Source organism: Pyxicephalus adspersus, chromosome 4 (genome assembly GCF_032062135.1).
Source record: "Pyxicephalus adspersus chromosome 4, UCB_Pads_2.0, whole genome shotgun sequence".
In the NCBI taxonomy this organism is placed as follows: Eukaryota; Metazoa; Chordata; class Amphibia; order Anura; family Pyxicephalidae; genus Pyxicephalus; species Pyxicephalus adspersus.
Genome location: NC_092861.1, coordinates 143,827,806 through 143,846,242, shown reverse-complemented (window position 1 = coordinate 143,846,242; position 18,437 = coordinate 143,827,806). Strand labels below are relative to the sequence as shown.

General features: G+C 37.8%; 1 protein-coding gene across 5 annotated transcripts in view; it reads left to right on the top strand.

Moving 5' to 3' along the window:
* The window catches only part of ESRRG (estrogen related receptor gamma), a 371,154-nt gene that overhangs the window by 264,273 nt on the left and 88,444 nt on the right, over positions 1-18,437 (top strand). For all 5 annotated transcript variants that reach the window (XM_072409871.1, XM_072409873.1, XM_072409868.1 and 2 more), the window contains 2 exons: positions 2,420-2,835; positions 10,528-10,644. In XM_072409871.1, coding sequence (XP_072265972.1) covers positions 2,420-2,835; positions 10,528-10,644 — 533 coding nt within the window. The remainder of the gene's footprint in view (positions 1-2,419; positions 2,836-10,527; positions 10,645-18,437) is intronic.

The window sequence follows — 18,437 nt, the reverse complement described above, 5'->3', positions numbered from 1 at the left end:
CTTATAGTATATTAGTGTGGTGGTCAGTGGGAAGAATTCCTTTTACATTGCTGGCCATTGGGAAGAATGTCACCCTTACAGATAGCCAAAAAGGTCATTGGTGTCACTTAAACTGACCCGAGAGGAACACATTTGCCAATTTCCTCAAGGAAGCCCTAACAACCTCTGGAGGAACCCTGGTTGAGAAAATCTGGCCTTTTTCTGAAACAGAGCTATAGGTCTCCAATCATATCCGGGGGAATATCTGGACTCTACATACTGCTTTGCAGTATGCAATCAGGAGATATACTTTTCTACCTAGACTGTAGCTGCTTTTGAAAAAATAATATCCTATATGCGACTGGTATTGTTTTTTTCTTGTTAAGGTTCATTTGGGCTTTAGGATATTAACATAACCAAGATATCCAACATGCCAGGATAGCCTTAATAACTGGGATAAATACAGATATAAACAGAATAAACAACAAGAATAAGCAACGTATTAGGAATATGCAACACTAAAAAAACTATAAGTAGCTACAAAAGGGATGTCTTAACACCGTAAATTTCTGAAGACCTTACTCCAAGTGACCTAGTCTACAAAGACACCATATACCACCCTATGGACAGAAAACACAAGCGGTAACTAGACAAGAAAAGATAAAAAGCTTGGCATTGTTACAAACAGAGGAGTCTGCACTATCCGGTGAAAGCCCGGTTGCGAGGGATGAATCTGAATGAATGTTTTAATCATGGCTGCATAAAATTCACTGCCGGGGAGAGAGAGTAAAAAGGGAGCGTATTTTAGTACCCTAATAACTCCTAACTGTAGCCTAAGATCATAATGTATGTGAGAGCAGTCCAGTAATTATAAGGTAAAAAGTGGTTTTGTAAGTGCTCTAAATTAAAAGGAATTCACAGAGCTGCTGTAAGTCAGAGCTAGACCACTTTCTTTCATATGTTGCCCTAAGACTCGTCTGTAAGCAAAGGCAAACCACTTCTAGGGCACTAATTAGTGTTAACGGATGAAGGTTGGTGAGTAATTAAATGAAGAAGTCACATGTTGAATAGAGTTTCTTTGCAGGCTAAGCACAAGACAATCTTGCCTAGCAGTACTGGTGTCGTGGGGTGACCAATGATATTATTTGCATGGAGTTTGTATGTTATTGTGTTAGGTAAGTTTAGATGTGTAGGTGAGCTGGCTTCAAGCACTAGTGTGCATTAGAAACGCCGTTGGTGCAAGTTTTTTGTACTTGAGTTCTCTTGGATTTTTCTCACTTTGATGTTGGTCAACATTGGCAAGCTTTATAGGATGACTTTACTCTTGGTAAAAGTATGTTGATCATTTTTCGTACACCTACCTTGGTAACAATTTTTTAGCTTTGTCTTGAGGTATTTGCAACAGCAAAAACTACCGCCAATGTCCAGCTTCTACTGTGCTTGCATTCCTGCTTAATTCCTATGGTGGGCCTCTACTTCCTATGGTGGCCACCAGCCATCTAGAAGAGGACATACCAAGCCATATAAATACATAAGAATACATTTTGTTGCAAAGCTGATGTTTTGCAGGTTATTTGAGGCCATTGTCTAAGATAAATTGAAATCAGTTTAGAGCAAAAGAATTGGAGAATATAGGGAACATGAGTTGTTGGGTTTAAATCACTCCAGATTGTAGATTTGAAGACTGAGCAGAACTCAACATTATTTTAAACTCTCTTGTGAAGGACCACGATTTTTACTGTGAGAAACAGAGAATTATTCCCCTAACTTTTACATTTTAGTTTGCAGACACTTTAAATCTGTAAAGCAAGGAGGATTAGACTGGATATCCACATGGGAACATCATTAAGGCAGCAACGATATCTTAACATAATTTCACACAAGCAAAACATGAAAATGTATTTACAATGAAGTCTAAATCATATTCTGTAACAATCTGTCCATATGTTGTCTGGATTTCTCTTATAAATTATTTTCTTGTATCGTCATTGAGAAAAAAATGACATGGTTTCACACCCGTATTGAAGAATGTACTGCAATAATGATAGAGATGGCCCAAAATACCATAATCAATTTCATGATATCGGAATTTACATGTTTTTGCGCTATCCTTTTCACAGTTTCATTCCCATTTTTGGTTAAGCCTCCAGTACCGCAGCGCGTTCTCCTTCTTGCATGTACAGTTTTGCGATTGACAAGTGGTCTTACCTTTGGGAAAGGGGATTTGTGCTTTTTAAAGTTTTTGTTTACCGTCTGTCTGTAACATTGCTAAATCTCTGTCATGGCCTTATGCTGATTACCTTCATGTACAACAAGAGTTATTGACTGATGGATGAATGATGTGCAGTCTTTAGCCCCTACAGAGCAATCTTAAAGAAAAGGAAGCTTGCTTTTTATTAAACGGAGTCTTCTCTTTTCTCTCCTCCTTATTACCATGCAGGCTTCTCTGCAGAATGTCAAGCAAAGATCGACACATTGATTCAAGCTGCTCGTCATACATCAAGACGGAACCCTCAAGTCCAGCTTCCCTGACGGACAGTATCAACCACCACAGCCCAGGTGGCTCCTCCGACGCCAGCGGGAGCTACAGTTCCACCATGAACGGGCATCAGAATGGACTAGACTCGCCACCACTCTACCCTTCGGCCGCAGGTCTTGGTGGCAATGGGCCTGTCAGGAAACGGTACGATGACTGCTCCAGCACCATTGCCGAAGATTCACAGACCAAATGTGAATACATGCTCAATGCAATGCCCAAAAGACTGTGTCTGGTGTGTGGCGACATAGCGTCAGGCTACCATTATGGGGTGGCTTCATGTGAGGCCTGTAAGGCTTTTTTCAAAAGGACAATTCAAGGTTGGTGCTTAATTTTTTTTATCACAAAATATGTATACTCAATCAATACGTTGTTATAGAACCATGAATTTTAATACTCGAATTCTTTCTTTAATTCTCATGTATTGAAGCTGGCCATGAATGCCAAATGTTTTGATGGACCAAGTATAAATGGTAATCAAGTCCACCCAAATCAAGTAAAAAATTCAAGCAGCTAAGTACACAGTGCAGTCGCCCACTGCAACGAGACAGACCTACCTTTACTGACCAGTACAAGATTGATTCTGACTGGTTTCTACCAACACTTTCCTTCTGGTTATTTTATTAGTTAGGCCTTCAAAAACCAGACAAGCTTCCAAGCATCATTTGTCTCCTATATCTAGCTGGGTATAAGTGAACATGTAGCCAGGCTATTGATATTTGAGCTTGTCAATATTGTTAGGAAGCAAATAAAAAGCTTAAAACAATCCCTTAATAAAAAAAAATGTAGCTGCAGGTATTATGGAGCAATTCATCCTTAAAATACAAAACAGAAGCACTAAAATCACTGATTACTTATCCCTGAATCCTGTAGCAGCAGGGATTTGGTTTCTTGCTGACATTGGATTATAAAAAGTTGCTGCAAATTGTTAGAAATTATTAGCATTGTGACTTCAGAATCCGTATTGTGATTTTCGAGGACGAATTACTCCACAGGTGCATGTTAAAGGCCCTCTTCCTATCACCAGCACCATCACATATATATTGTTGTGTTTGGTTCAAAGTGACCTCTTGAATATTCTGCTGTTCCTCTCTGTATTGAAGGAAAGGCATTCAAAAATACATGTCACATGCTCCCTTTCCCCAGTCAATATATGGATTGAAGAGAATGAAAGCTTTAAAGGAAAACATACGTATTCAGTAGGACAGTGCAGAGTGCAATTAACATGTGCAAGGCGTTGTAACACAGCCGTATACCATAATCAGATCAAGAGAGCATTTCCATTTAGTTCAAGTAGATTGCAGCTTTTTGCATTACTGTTGCTCTTTACACTGTGTTGCAGAATATTGTTATGTGTATAGAGGTTTGTATTGGTATGATGCCATTATACCATTATTGCTCACACGAAGAGATTCAGAAATGAATGACCAGTTGAAATACATATATGTCATCTGGCTTTTCTGCCAAAAGCTTTAGAATGAGTCTCCAATCCCAAGAAGCACAACCATGACCCCAAATCCACTGTAGGCACGTATATCTATTGTAAGATATACTGCAGGTAAGCATTGCAATAAAATCTGTTTCTTCTTTTACCCCATAGGGGCAATGGGTTTAATAAAGATCTCTGCTTTAATTAAATATTTAATTAATATATAAAGTTAAGATAACTTCTTGTTTTATATCAGCTTAAAATCCCAGCTTTAGTTTTAATTAGCTAAATATGCTGCAGGTACATCAAAACAAAAGGAATGCAAAGTTGCACAGTTGGTTTTCTATGGAAAGCAGTCACAACCTAAGCGGAAAAAAGGCTGTGCTGTGCCAGCATGCAGCAAAGTGGTCAATTTAACAAGGTCACTTTACCAAGGTCCAACATGCAACCTGTTGGGTCAGAACTATAGCTCATTCTCCCTGCTAATTGAAAAGTTTTAGTTCGGACTTGTTGCAGCATAGTGACAGCTTTTGTACTTGGGATGTGGCTGATTGCTAAGTAAAATGAGCTAAAAGACTTTGCATATTTTTTGTTTTGAAGCACCTGCAATGTATTTAGAGATTTAAAGAGCTAATTAGGACCTTATCAATTATTCTTCATGCATTTACCCCTTAGTGGCCACAAAAAGATTAATGGTGATGTAAGAAATACAATATTGGACACCTGGGCCACAAGCAAACGCAATAGCAAATGATTGCACTATTTGTTAATATGTCCCTTTCCTATTGCACAAGAGTACCGATGTACGTATAAACCGTGCACGTCTCTAATCTTTTATTTTCATTAACTCAGCACTTACGCATTACCCGCCGCAGCTATACCCCGCAATCTGTGGAAACCTGTAATGTACACAACAGGTTTTCTTACACAGCACAGCCATTAGAATACAAAACAGACCGATAGCTGTATTTAAATGAAGATAAGTACATTTCCAGATAGAAGATAAACCACTTAATGGACACTCCACGCGACTAGATTGGCTGCGGCTTACGCGATTGTTTACAAGCATCTGCCCCGGGTCAGCGTACGGCAAACCTGTGCCACTTTTACATTAGAATAGAGAGTAAATAGAAGTGAACCTTGTGGCTTTTGTTCCTGGTGATAACATTTTACTTTTTATCCAAAGTCACGATAAGAGCTGTTATTAACTAAGCATGGCGTCACTCCACGAACAGTTAATCTCGCCGTCCTTGGCATTTGCCTTTTATTACTCATGCCAACCTGAAGGTTAGTGTTATGGTTCTGCCAATAAGGAAGATTTTCTTTTTTTTTACTTTTTTTGCTGTAAACAAGCAAAAGCATTGGAATACATTTTATCATTCTTCATTAAAAATTTAATTATAATCATATAAACTCCATTAGATGGAAAAAGTCAGGGAAAAGTAACAATGAGATCAATGCGCTTAAACAAAAATCCCTTAACTTTATGTTTTCATGGAAATTACTTCTCAGGGAATTGATAGGCTGGATTTCCGGAAATATTTGTCCAGTATTTGTGGTGGCTGTCGTCTGCTGCTACTGTTTGGGGGTGGTTTGCTAAAAGCTGTTCATTTGTCGAGGTGAATTATGACCTTGATTTGCCTTTTTTCTTGCATGATTGGATGGTTGAAGTTATCAGACTATCATCTCATTGCTAAGCTCAGTGAAATTTCCCTTTTAAAAACATAATTCTCATTGCTATGTGAACAGCCTCTATTCCTTTAGTAAATCAAACCTATTGCCTATAGTTGTGTATTTTTATAATTATTATTATTATTATTATTATTAATAAACAGGATTTATATAGCGCCAACATATTGTGCAGCGTTGTACATTAAATAGGGGTTGCAAATGACAGACGAATACAGACAGTGGCACTGGAGGAGAGGACCCTGCCCCGAAGAGCTTACAATCTACTTACTAAAAGAAACAGAATACAATAATTCCCTACATTGTTATTCTCTACATAATACTATCACAATAAGGATATTCTTCCCAAACCATTCCCCAACTCCCACTAGTTCTTTTAGTAACCTCCGACATACACAAGTAGCATTATTAGCATCGTAACAATGCCATTTACCTATTTCTCTAGTTATCCGCAAATCATTTGTAAAATTATTATTTTTAGATTTATATAATTTGGGGCATTTGAGAATATACTTGGAAAGCACTGTTTTAAAGAATAAGTTTGAAACTGATTATAGCTTTCATTGGGTTTATTTTTTTTTTTTGTATTCAGGGCTCAATTAGAAAGATTCCCCCTCCCTTATTGTCCTGCTAAAACAATTTCATCAGATGGGAACTAGGGAAAAATCTTCAACAGGAACACAGACAACAGTAAAAAATATGATGATGGTAAAATCTATATTTTTTCTGTGTTGCTGAGTTCTCTTTAGTTTCCTGTTTTGTAATTGGAGTCAGGAAGTAAAAATCTCTCTAAAGGTGCCCTAAAGCTGTAAAATGGATATAACCCTTTTAAATTTTATCCAATAGAAAAAAATGTCTTAGCTGGCCATTTACTATTAATATTATTTATATTATTATTATTATTATTATTATTATTATTATTATTATTAATAATAATAATAATAATAATAATAATAATAATTATTATTATTATTATTATTAAAAATCATCAGGGCAGCATGGACAGTTCAGTAGCAGTCACTCTTGCCCATGCAAGTTTGGAGCCCTGGCCAGGACAAGGAGTTCCCATGGTCTCTCAATGTTCACATGGGTTTCTTTCAGGCACTCCCCCATACCTTTATAAACATGCAATTAGGTTAATTGGCTCCCCAAAAACCGTCCTTGGCATGTGAGAAAAAAGACCAGCACAACCAATATGCAGCATGAACTGGAGGGTGCTATAGGGACAAATGTAACAAATACAAAGGAATACAAACTAAAAAAAGAAAATTAACTGGCCATTTTTTGATCGGCTCAGAGTTTAACGTTCTATGTAATCATTTAAGAACTAAATCTACAAATAAAATAATTTTATTTTTCCAATTCTGAAAAAAATGGATGACTCTGAATCCTACAAGGTACAGATGGTGATGAGGCATATATGCTATTTTTAAAACAGCGGTACAACCTTTTAAGTGACTTTAAATGTAGATACTAATGGCATATGCTGTGAATGATCAAATGTCCAGATTTTTATTCTGAAACATTTTGCTAGTAGACATCACCCGGCATTGCTCTGCCAGCTGCAAAACCACATTAGGTTTCTACTAGGGACAGACAAATTATCTTCTGGCACTTGACAAGGGAGGGCTGGCTAGCCCCTGTAAGCCACAGATCTGCAAGATTCCATTAACAAGTATGTGAGCAAATTACACCGTCTAATTGTGCACGAGTGTTATTATTACCATTTTAACTCATTAAAAAAAATGCCTGGGATTGTTTTGCTTTGTTTGGGGACCGGCCAAGGGTTATTTTGAATGTTTTATCCTTTTTGTCATGCCCAGCATAGACATCCCTACTACCATGTTGGTTTTGTTCACTTCAAAGCACAAATACATCTGCAATCATGGAGGGAAACAGGCATAAAACAAACTCATACTATGTGCCCAGTTAACCATCTGTCCTTACCCAACCTCATCTGGATGCACGAATGGCCAACTTTTTTTTTTTTCCTTGTGTCACAAGAGCAGATTTTGATACAACGATGATTCTTTTAAACCCATTCCCACCTATAATGATGATGATAGTGAATGGACGATGGCCCCAGGCCAGCAGAGACGTATGGGGTAACCTGTGACCCTACAGCTGTTTAAGAACTGTGATTCCCACAATCCCCTGCAGCTGACAGAGGATGCTGGAATTTGTATTTCCACAACAGCTTGAGAACAGCAGACTGCCCACGTTGCATTGTTGAGATATTCAGCTGCCCTGATGCTCCTCTTGGGAGGTTGAGCTGTCAGGTAGAGTTTTTTTTGTCTTACGCGTCTCCAAAATTGGCTCCAATAGAGCTTTATGCTGGATATTCTGAATATTGCAGCTCAAGTTATCAAAAATCTTTTTTTCTGAGATTGAGGAGAAAGAAGTTTTAGAAGCAGCTCAGTTATATCAAGCATTTTTTTTTGTTTTATCCAGGCAAATTGACTCTTGAAAAAGCACCCCCTCATTTCCAGTGGGGTACAGACATCAGTTAACACTGTCATATTTATGGGCATATAAGTCCTTAACTATGGGAGCTGCTTCCATTTATTATTTTAGGATGTTTTTCATGTTCTGGTAAACCTGCCCACGTTACAGTGACAACACATGGGTTAGGTTTATACTGATGGTTAACCTCCTTCCATCTGCTATATGTAACAAAGCCATTCATCCTAATAGCCCAGTACTCACATAACAATTGAAGAGTGGCATGGTTGACCATGGGTAACAACGTACAACATGCTCCAAGCCACAAGGTTTCCAATGGTATCTAGTTGGTAACTCCATTTAAAAGCGATGGCAAAAAACAGCGAGGTTACCTGTCTAAAACATTGCAGTTTTTTGGCCTGACAAACATGTGGATTTCCAGTCCACAAGTGCAAATTTACCCTTACTGCACTACATGTATAGAGCAGCAGGATTGTCAGCTAACATTGCCTTTCCGATTTCAATTATAAAAGCCACCTCCCTCAATGCAAGATAGGCGACCATTTTATGTTGTCCACAGAGATGAACTGGGCCGGGCTGATAACACTGCTTGATATTTTGATGCAGCAGAGATAGGGAATAGAAAACTGTGACTTTGGCAGGATCACTTTCAATGAACCAAAAGGATCAAATGAAAGTTTACCATGGCAGTTCACAAAAGGTTTCCATCTTTTTCTGATTGTCTAGTCATTGAGTAGCATTTAATGCATTGACCAATGTTTTATGGAATTCTTAGTTGAAATTTCAGTTGAGCAGAAAGTACGGCTGACCACAAAAATTATGTTAAGGTCCCACCAAAATCTTAGATAAGGAAGACTAGAGTAAATACCCAAGGTGGACGCGCTTAACTTAATTGAGTATCAGAAAAAAGATCCAAGCTTCAAATTTGTGTTCCGTCAGACCAATCTTCTGATCCTACAGCCTTTACACAGCCTCCCACAACAGATTTCCAATATATAGGAAATTGTGGCAGCCTTATCTTTAATGCTTCACTGTTGACAGACTTCTTTATCATGGCCACTTAACACATTTTCAAGAAACGCACGTCTCCGTCTCTTCCCGTCGAATTAGCACTAGCTGAGCATTTGACTCTCGATGCAGTTCTGCAATCCGCTAATGTGATATTTAATGAGGAGCCATCAGTCCGCAGAAAGGAAGTCAATATGAATCAGTGTTTACAAAGTGTGATTAACTCTGAAATATTTCATCAATGCTCAGGTCCCCGGCAGACTCTATGCTAATTACTAAAATGGGCACATGTTTTCCGGGGGGCCACTGATGGACCCTGGGAGCTGCAAACAAGGAGATGTAAGATTGCAATTATGCTCCGACTGTCTCTCTTGACAATTTATGCATTTGCTGAGCTGACCTCCCCTTTCCCGAGAGACCAATAAACAAAATGCATTTTCATTAAGATACTAATGCACTTAATCATGAGGGGGGAAGGGTTACAAAACTAAGGAGAGTTGAATTCAAGGAAGACAAGGCCTTGCAAAATAGACTTTCTCTTCCCCTTGTAAATGAGCTCTGCATTACTCACCACCTCATTCCCAACCAACAAGATGTCCACGTTATCATAAATCACAGTTGTGGCTTTATTAACCTTTTAACTTGCAACTTTTAACCATTAATTCGGCTGTAGAGAAGGACGTAGGCAAGGAGTATGCAAACGTGGATAGGATGCTGTTTTGTTGCAAGACGTCTGGACCAACAGCTTGACCTACGCCCCCAGCAAGCCTGCTCCATGTATTATCCAAGGAGGACACCAGCTGTCTTGCACAGGCTTCAGAGAATAGACTGCAATAGCCTGGTCACCGAAACAATGACTTTCAAAAAGAGAGAAAAGAACACAAGTGTGTCATTACTGCATGGAAGTTAATACACCTAAAGGTTATTCAAACATTTTAAAAAGAGTAGAAAAATCAGGAACACATGTAGAGATTGTTAAAGCATTTAAAAAAAACGTGGATACATCTATCCAACTAACAACTACTCACAATTTAAAATCAGCAGAATGATTATTACATTAAAAGCTGTTGCAAGAATTGGAAAAAATGTTAGAATGCCTAGACATAAACACATTAAAAAGTTCAAAAGGTTTCCAAATCTAGAAAAAGTTTATTATATTCAATATTAAGGTGCAAATATCAGAATAATTCATAAATGTTTTGCATTATTTTATCTCTTCCTAATAAATGACTGAGAATGTACTGAAGCCACTCATGGACAACATTGACAACATACATACTTGTTCAGCACGTGTCCCCCAGATTATTATATTATATTTACTGACCATATTTATGAGTACCACTAATTTAATTACCATTCTGTAATTTCCAGTGTTGTTTGACGTGTTGAGTCTAACTTGCTCTGACTTTTCTCTACAAACTAGGAAACATAGAATACAGCTGCCCGGCCACTAACGAATGTGAAATCACAAAGCGCAGACGCAAGTCGTGCCAAGCTTGCCGCTTCATGAAGTGTTTAAAAGTCGGGATGCTGAAAGAAGGTATGTTCCTTTATTTCCTAAATTGTCTCTGAACAAAATGTAGAGTTTCTGTAAATACAGGCAAGGTTTTTATTATTCCGTGTTATAATATTGTGTTGAGGACTAGTAGTCAGTTATGAAATTATGAAATCTCCACTCCACCTTTGTCCCAACCTCGCCCATTCATATAAACCAAGTTTAACCATTTTTTTTGCATGAGCCTGCACTTGGCTGCACCAGATCGTGGCACGGTTCCGCAAAGTTCCAAGTTGCTTTTGGCCATGCAATTGCTGTTTGAAGATTCATGCCATGACCAGAGCCCCAGCCCCATGCAAAAAATGGTTGACTATGTTATAGATTGCTGCTCATGCAGAAGTTTGCTGTGCATCTGAGAGCTCCCAACCACAAAGTTTTTTACTGCAGGTGTGAGAGTGAGAGAGTAACTGTATCCCCTCCACACAAACTATCTATCTATCTATCTATCTATCTATCTATCTATCTATCTATCTATCGTCTTATCTATTATTCTATTCTATGTAATTACTGTACCCAATCTATCTTTCCATTCATCTCATATTTAGTTATTACTATATCTTTCATATCTATCAACCTATCACCTCGCTCATATAATATCTTTCTATTTATCTAATATATCCACATTTATTCAAGTTGCATAACTAAAACAAATCAGGCATGTTTTCATTTTTAATACAAGATGACAATTTAAAAGGTAAAAAAAATCCACAAATGAATTTCCTCCTAGAACGAGCTCTCTGGTTTTATGGCTTTTTCCACTGGATGAGAATCTGTTTATTTGATTGGCTTGTATTAAACATGTTTCTCCAGTTTTATGGCTGTCACACAGACACAGTCGGAACAGCTGCTTTTTAATTGGAGCTAAGTCGCTGCTGAGAGACTAGGGATGGTCAGGGAAATCCAATAGTGTCAGGCACAGACAATGGCAGAGTATGTCAGCAAGACTGACAGAGACAGATTGTGGCCGGAGAACTGACACACACAGGATTATTGGTAGTAAAGAAGGATAAGAAGGAACTGGAGGATACTCAGAGATGTCTGAAAGATGGGTCAGGAAAACTGCAAGCAGAATGATACACAAGGAATATTTGGCACTGCTTACTGGTTGACTGGTTGCTGTTGCTTTTTACAATGTATCTCTTGTAGAATCACAAGTTCTACAATGTCCTGATAGCCTAGGGCTATTTTCAGAGTAGAAGTAAGAAGTAAAAGTAGGAGTAGAAGTAAAGAAAAAATGCTTCATTTACTACTCCTGGGTGCCTACTGGCCACAGGTAGGACCCCCAGAGCGGTTTCAGGAAAAAGCAAATGCATGTGCTGTAGGAAGTTGCACACAGGAGCTTGTTTTGAATCTGGAACCCCCTTTAATAAGATGGTCGCCAGATATCTGTCCTCTCCACCTGGGAAATGAATACAGGGGTACAATGTACTCATTACCCTACCTTAGAAATAATTATATCATTTAGAGAAAAGCACAAAACTGCTTGCACAATCTGATTAAAGCTTCAGACTAAGCTAAGACACAACCGTGCAGCTTACCCCCCCCCCCCCCCCGAGTGCTCAGCTTCCACCACTATAGTAGGTATTACCTTGCATTTATGTAAGTGTACAGGCAAATCATGAACCATTGATCATGGGTTATATACTGTCCTTCAGAATCCTTCCAACCATACTTCCATATCTTTGTAATTGTATTATGATGGATCGTAGTTCAGCCACTAGAGGGAGCTCTCAATGACTCTGTGCAGTTATACTAGCCATGCACAAACGGACAGGCAATATTCATTTTTAATAATTTGTTCTATATATTATTTAGTTAGGTTGAAAAAAAGACATAAATCTATCAAGTTCAACCACTAGGGAAATAAACATACTACGAACCAATACATCCCAGATAAAGCCATACATACACAGTTGATCCAGAGAAAGGCAAAAACATTATTCATTCTGATTAAAAAACAAACTAAAACAAGCAAAAACTCACTTTGCTGTATAGAGAAGACCAAGAGAGTAAAGAATGAATGGGATGAGCAACATATAGTTCAACCCCCAATTCCTTGAGAAAACCAACGCCAATTCAACCATAAATTATACAACCTCCCAAACTTACGTGGAATAAATAATCCAACAAAACAAAAAGACAACAGATTGATGACAAAATCAGGATATTAAATTCTTACAAACATAATAGACATATTAGATTATAACCATCTAGAAGTCCCCTTATTTTGTACAGCTGCTTTGCAGGCAATATAGCGGGCACTTTTACCAAGGATGTCTGCCAAATGGAAAAAAAAAAAAGATGTGGCATTGGATGTGAAGTGATGAAGGCACAGCTGGTAATATAGCGAATAAAGTCTCAGAATTGTCTGATGTGCCAGGTACTTATTTTACTTGCTTTAAGCTCCGAAACAATGCGGTTTGCTGCAATAGAGATGTGAAAGGTTATTGATGGAGACAATGGAACGTGTAGTTTTCCCTCCCTTGTTTAGGAGCCAAAACTAATACAACACTAAACTCCACACAGCATCATAAAAATGCAAAATAAATGGATTTAATATTGCCTCAATCTCCTAGTTTAAAAGACCTGCGTTAACGAGTAAAAGGGAATAAAATGAGAAGCGGATTAAAGAAAAGAATTGGAGGAGGGGGTAACGCGGGGCATGGCTTCTGCGAAAGCAAAATCTTCAGTGTTGAGAATCTGAAATGATAGCGCCTTGGTGAGGATATCATGCTCCACTTATGATCATTTAGAAACAAAAAAGTTAAATTTGAATCTTTAGAAAGTTGACTTCTTTATGTCCAACAGTAGGCCTTGAGTTAAGCTTTTATATCCTGAAAGGAAAGGAAGGGGTAGGGATAAAAATTGCTTCATTCTAGCAGTTAGATATGGAGATGAGCAAAGACCTGATTGATGTCCCAGTTTAAATCAGGTAAATATATATTGGATGCTTCAAAAGAAAAGATCAATTGAGTCGTGCACTTTGTTTTTTAAGGAAAGCAGTCACCTACAAATTAGAGAGGACTACCTCTTGCCACCATGGTGCAGGGAAGGACTTCTGTGTAGGCAGTGGTCTCTGTGTCCAACACTCCCATAGCTCAGCTATGCAAAAACATCTTCCATTTGTATCAGGATCCAGCACTCCATCTCAAATTGTTTAATTATTATATACAATACAGGGGTTGCTATTGCTGTCTACCTTCTACAAATGTTAGGTGTCTGTCCCATTAGCTTGAGTTCCTTCCATGCCACTTACCAGGGATGAGCAGTGGATGAGAAAAGTATTAGCAATGGATAACAAGAAATTTGGCATTTTTCCAACTGTATTATAGTCAAAGTATTATAGTCATTGGATCATGAAGGAGAGAACAGCATTCATATTCAAAGATGGTGGGTATTTGGCAAAATGCCCCAACATGGGAAACTAATATCTTTTTCTAGGTGCAAGTAGTCGTCAATGATATGGCTTTATGTCAACATGTGAGCAGCATGACTCAAGGATCACAAGATTTTGCTAAAAAATAAACCGTTGCTCTCTAAACAAACTGCATCAAAATATGAAACAAATTTGGATTAAACATTTTGCCGAAAATGCCAGGCTCAACCCCATTGGACAACAAAGCAGAAACCTACTGTTCTTGAAAGTACGATTGAACCATTGCAGAGGTATACGTGCTCTCCAGATATAAGGTTGTTGCTAGATATTTTTGGCATCTCAGATATTTGTGAGATCATTCAACATTTTGAATGTGTTTAAATACAACAGAACTCATAAACTCACCCTACTATATTTACTCAGAGAAGACAGTTGAGTCTATATATATAATAACAAGCCATGCATATATAATAACTGTCTGCAAGCTAAAATAAAAAAAAGAGTGCACTTTGAAAGCTTTGCTGAATCAGCTGCATTCAGAATGACATCAAGTTGCTGTTTTCTTCTTTCTCCAATATAAACGTGTTATCCCAGCTGAACGTTAACCTGCATCGAGCTGGAAGAAATTTCTGAAAGCTTCCAAAACACCTTTTATATCACAGACAGTCGTCCCAGCCCCTGCGTCAGCGATCGCTGTGCTGCAAATCTATTCAAATGTAAACCTGTTCAATTCAATTACCAGCCTGTAATAAAATTTGCTGCTTCAAACTCCATGTTGGTCACAGTATTCTGTACATGCTGGTGGCTCAGCGGGCCTCCAAATTGACAGTTCAAATCTATTTAAGGGAAAAAAATAGAGATGTGCTATGTGAAATACTCTGGTTTGGACAGACAAAAATAACACTGCTTCTTGCTGGAAGCTGCACTGAATGAATAAATCTTCTCTGAAAAAAGTTTACTATTCTCTGGTATGGTGTGATGGAGGTGAGTGGCTTGGCTTGAGTGTGGGTGGGCTTTCTAAACTTAGAGGGTAACATTTAGGAGAAACTGACCTCACTTTTGTTTATCCATACTCTAGAATGGAAAGTTCTGAAATGATTGAAAGATAATAAAAGTGTGATCTTTACTATAGAGGTTTAGGATCATTGACCCTACAAAACCATCGATTGACCAGCTATACCCAAACATTAGATCCCCATGTCTCTTTTGGCCAATACCACTACTAACGCTGTGTCATGTGACCTGAATCAGAGTCACTCTGGTCCTACTTTTTTTGTGTATGATCATGTCAATGATGACCTTAGGGGTAAAGGTCTGCTAAATTCTGTTTATTTTCTATGTACGTATACCAGCATAAGGTACATTAAACGATATTCTCTATACTTGTTCAGGTAGTGCAAAGGGAAAGATGATTCCAAGAGATGTTTCCAAGATGGGACCTCTTGAAACTTATAAAATCAATAAGCCAAAACTTAAGAGACCCCTAAGGAATCTTAGTGTTCCATGGAACCTCGGTTAGAATGGGTGGCTTATGGCATGCACCCATACCTGCTTTGCAAAAATTGTCTCCTTGTTTCATATCATTTAATATATTAATAAACATTTTAAATACCTGCTACAGTCCGATAATATCTGCTCACACATCATGAACATGCCACACATGCCATAACAAAAGTTTCCCAGAAAAATGATTCCAATAAATCTGATCGGAGATCTCCAAATACGTCTGATGGAAACCAATGCCACACCCAATGCAATATGCAAAAACTCAGGTTTTACACTGATTGCAACAAAAGTTCCCTTCGAATTGGAATATATCAATAACACCTCTCATTATATTGAATGTAACAAACTTGATAAATCTATAGTCTCCCAGTTACTCTCTACCCTCCTTATAACATTGGCACAAGATGCATATTGTCTACTCCCTCCTCACTTCCCCAGTCATTGATTAAGTTATACTGACTAGTTAAATGCTGTTGAGAGCTAAAACATTTCAGAATTCATTAGCTCTCCGGTGCTCGTCTGTAAAATAAAGTGAAGGTGAAGTGCACAGAGGCCTTAAGAGGATTACGTGTACAACTCACATAATGAAAATGATTTACTGTGCAAATACCCTGCTGCTGGAGAAAAAGCAGCCCATACATATGCTTGATCTGTAGATTTATTTATTGTCTCTCGATTTTCCTTATAGGACTGAGTGTCTGTGACCAAAAATAATATATATAAATATATATATATATACATTACAGTGTATTGTGAGGGATGGGAGCCATTTGTTGGATGGTTTCCTCCAACGACAACCCAGCCAAAGACCACCAAACCTTGAGGAGGAAGTGAGCTCATTAAAATGATGATTCCATTTTTTTGGAGTCATGTATTAGCATTTGGTGATAGCTTTAATGTATTATAATTACATTTGCTAGAAAAAATAGTAAAAAGTCACATACATATGAGGAAGAATGATATTGATGTATTTGGGCTCAGTGATGACCATTGGCATAGATTTCAGTTCAATATCTTCACTGCACCACTACAAACAGCAGCAGATCTTAGGGATGGCACATTTCTTTATTTCTTCTGTCTGTATATCCACAAATAAGTTTTTAAATTGTTTCATTCATTTATTAAGTATCTTTTTGCCCATGGAAGTCCGTTACCCAGACTTGTATGATAGTCGTCCGGAGGAGTCGGACAGGCCATATTGCCAAAGAATGGCTTGAGTCTGTTTTCAAACGGCCAAAATAAAAAATGTTCACTAATATTTATACAGAATAAAACTACAGAAAGCTGATCTAGTGAGTGTCTGACTACCTTTGGGGTCCAAAAATATATATTACAAGTCAAAGCAACTTGTTAGACACTCTCTGAATCAACTGCTGGCTTTGGGTACTCAGAAACAATTTTCTTAATTTTTGGTAAAACTTGATGAATGTGTTTTTTTTTCCAGTGGAATAGTTATAGCCCATTTAGAATATTTTATCATATATCCCCAAGAAAATTAGAAATGAAAAAAAAAGGATACATCCATTTGCAAGCCAAGAGAGGTGACATAAACAATTGGAAACCCGGAAGGATGGGGAGTAAATCTGCAATTAGTGCCATCATTTTCTTTTCCTTTTCTTTTGGATGGGGGTAATGCTGTTAGAGGCACTCAGGCTATCTGGTTTTACAATTTATATACAGTATATAGTTCTTGTTAATAAGGACCAGACCCTACGGCCCCAGAGGAGCTGAGCTGCTCTCCTGTATTTTCATGAGCATCGATTTGGTCTCCCATGTGGCTGAATCCATGAGCAGCTAACACCTATGCTAGACATAGTGGACAAACACAGCTTATACTCTTTCATGTTCTTAATGGGCTGATTTTTTTTCTATTAGGATTCCCAAAATGTAATTCTGCTGGTAAATTTAGAGCTGCATTTTATGTGTTTCTATTTTGATGCACCATATCTAGGATGTATGTGACCAAAATTCAACACATCTATCAGGGGTCTATCTTCCCTGGTAGAGAATCAATTACTGCTATTGAAACCCATGGATCTGGAAGGTTCTCCACCAAGGAATGTTTCAGTGAAAGTCAAGTTCACTGCATTATAAATAGAGCCTGTAGAGTTTAAAAAAAAAACTCCTAATGCATTAGGTAATCCCTCTCTTTATATTAACAAACAATTTCCAATGTCGCCACATTTTTAGCATTGAGCTCTACTGATTTAGTTTAGATTTTCCAAAATTGCCCATTTGGTTGTAAATTGTACATGACAGGTACACTTTGATTTGCATCTGGATTTATTGTGATTCTTTAATATTACTATTTTTATTTCAGTGTGAATATGTGCAAGCTGGAATTGTTTTCTGCTACCCGCAGTGTAAAATAAATCTTTAGTTATATTCAAAGAGAATCATTTTAGCTAACATGCCAGTTTGTTGAGCCGCACTGACCTCCGTTGTGTTTTTTCCTGAGCTCTGTCATGTAATAATACTCTTAAGAAGCTCCTTCATTAATGCGAGATATTAAACAAAGCACTTGCTCTGTAATATCAAGAGATAACACATTGCATTTTAACACGTCTGTTCTTAAAGCTAAGCCTTTTATGTGTTTTTAATGTGTTTTAAAGAGGCTGTACAAATTAAGACTTGATGGAAAGCCAAGAAAGGCCCCTCGTAAATCTGCAGCAGACTTGTTTATCGCGGTCTGTGATGACTGTACACAAAATTTGTCCTGTTTATACAGCCGTAAGGAGAGCAGGCAGATTTCATTATGATTTTTTTTTTTCAAATATTAAAGCTGAACTCCACACAAACAGATAAACCCAAGAATGTATGTGCTGAAGGATGTATATCTAGCTGTGAAATCTGCCCCACCTCTTTAACATAAAACAAACTGGAATAGAAGGGCAGG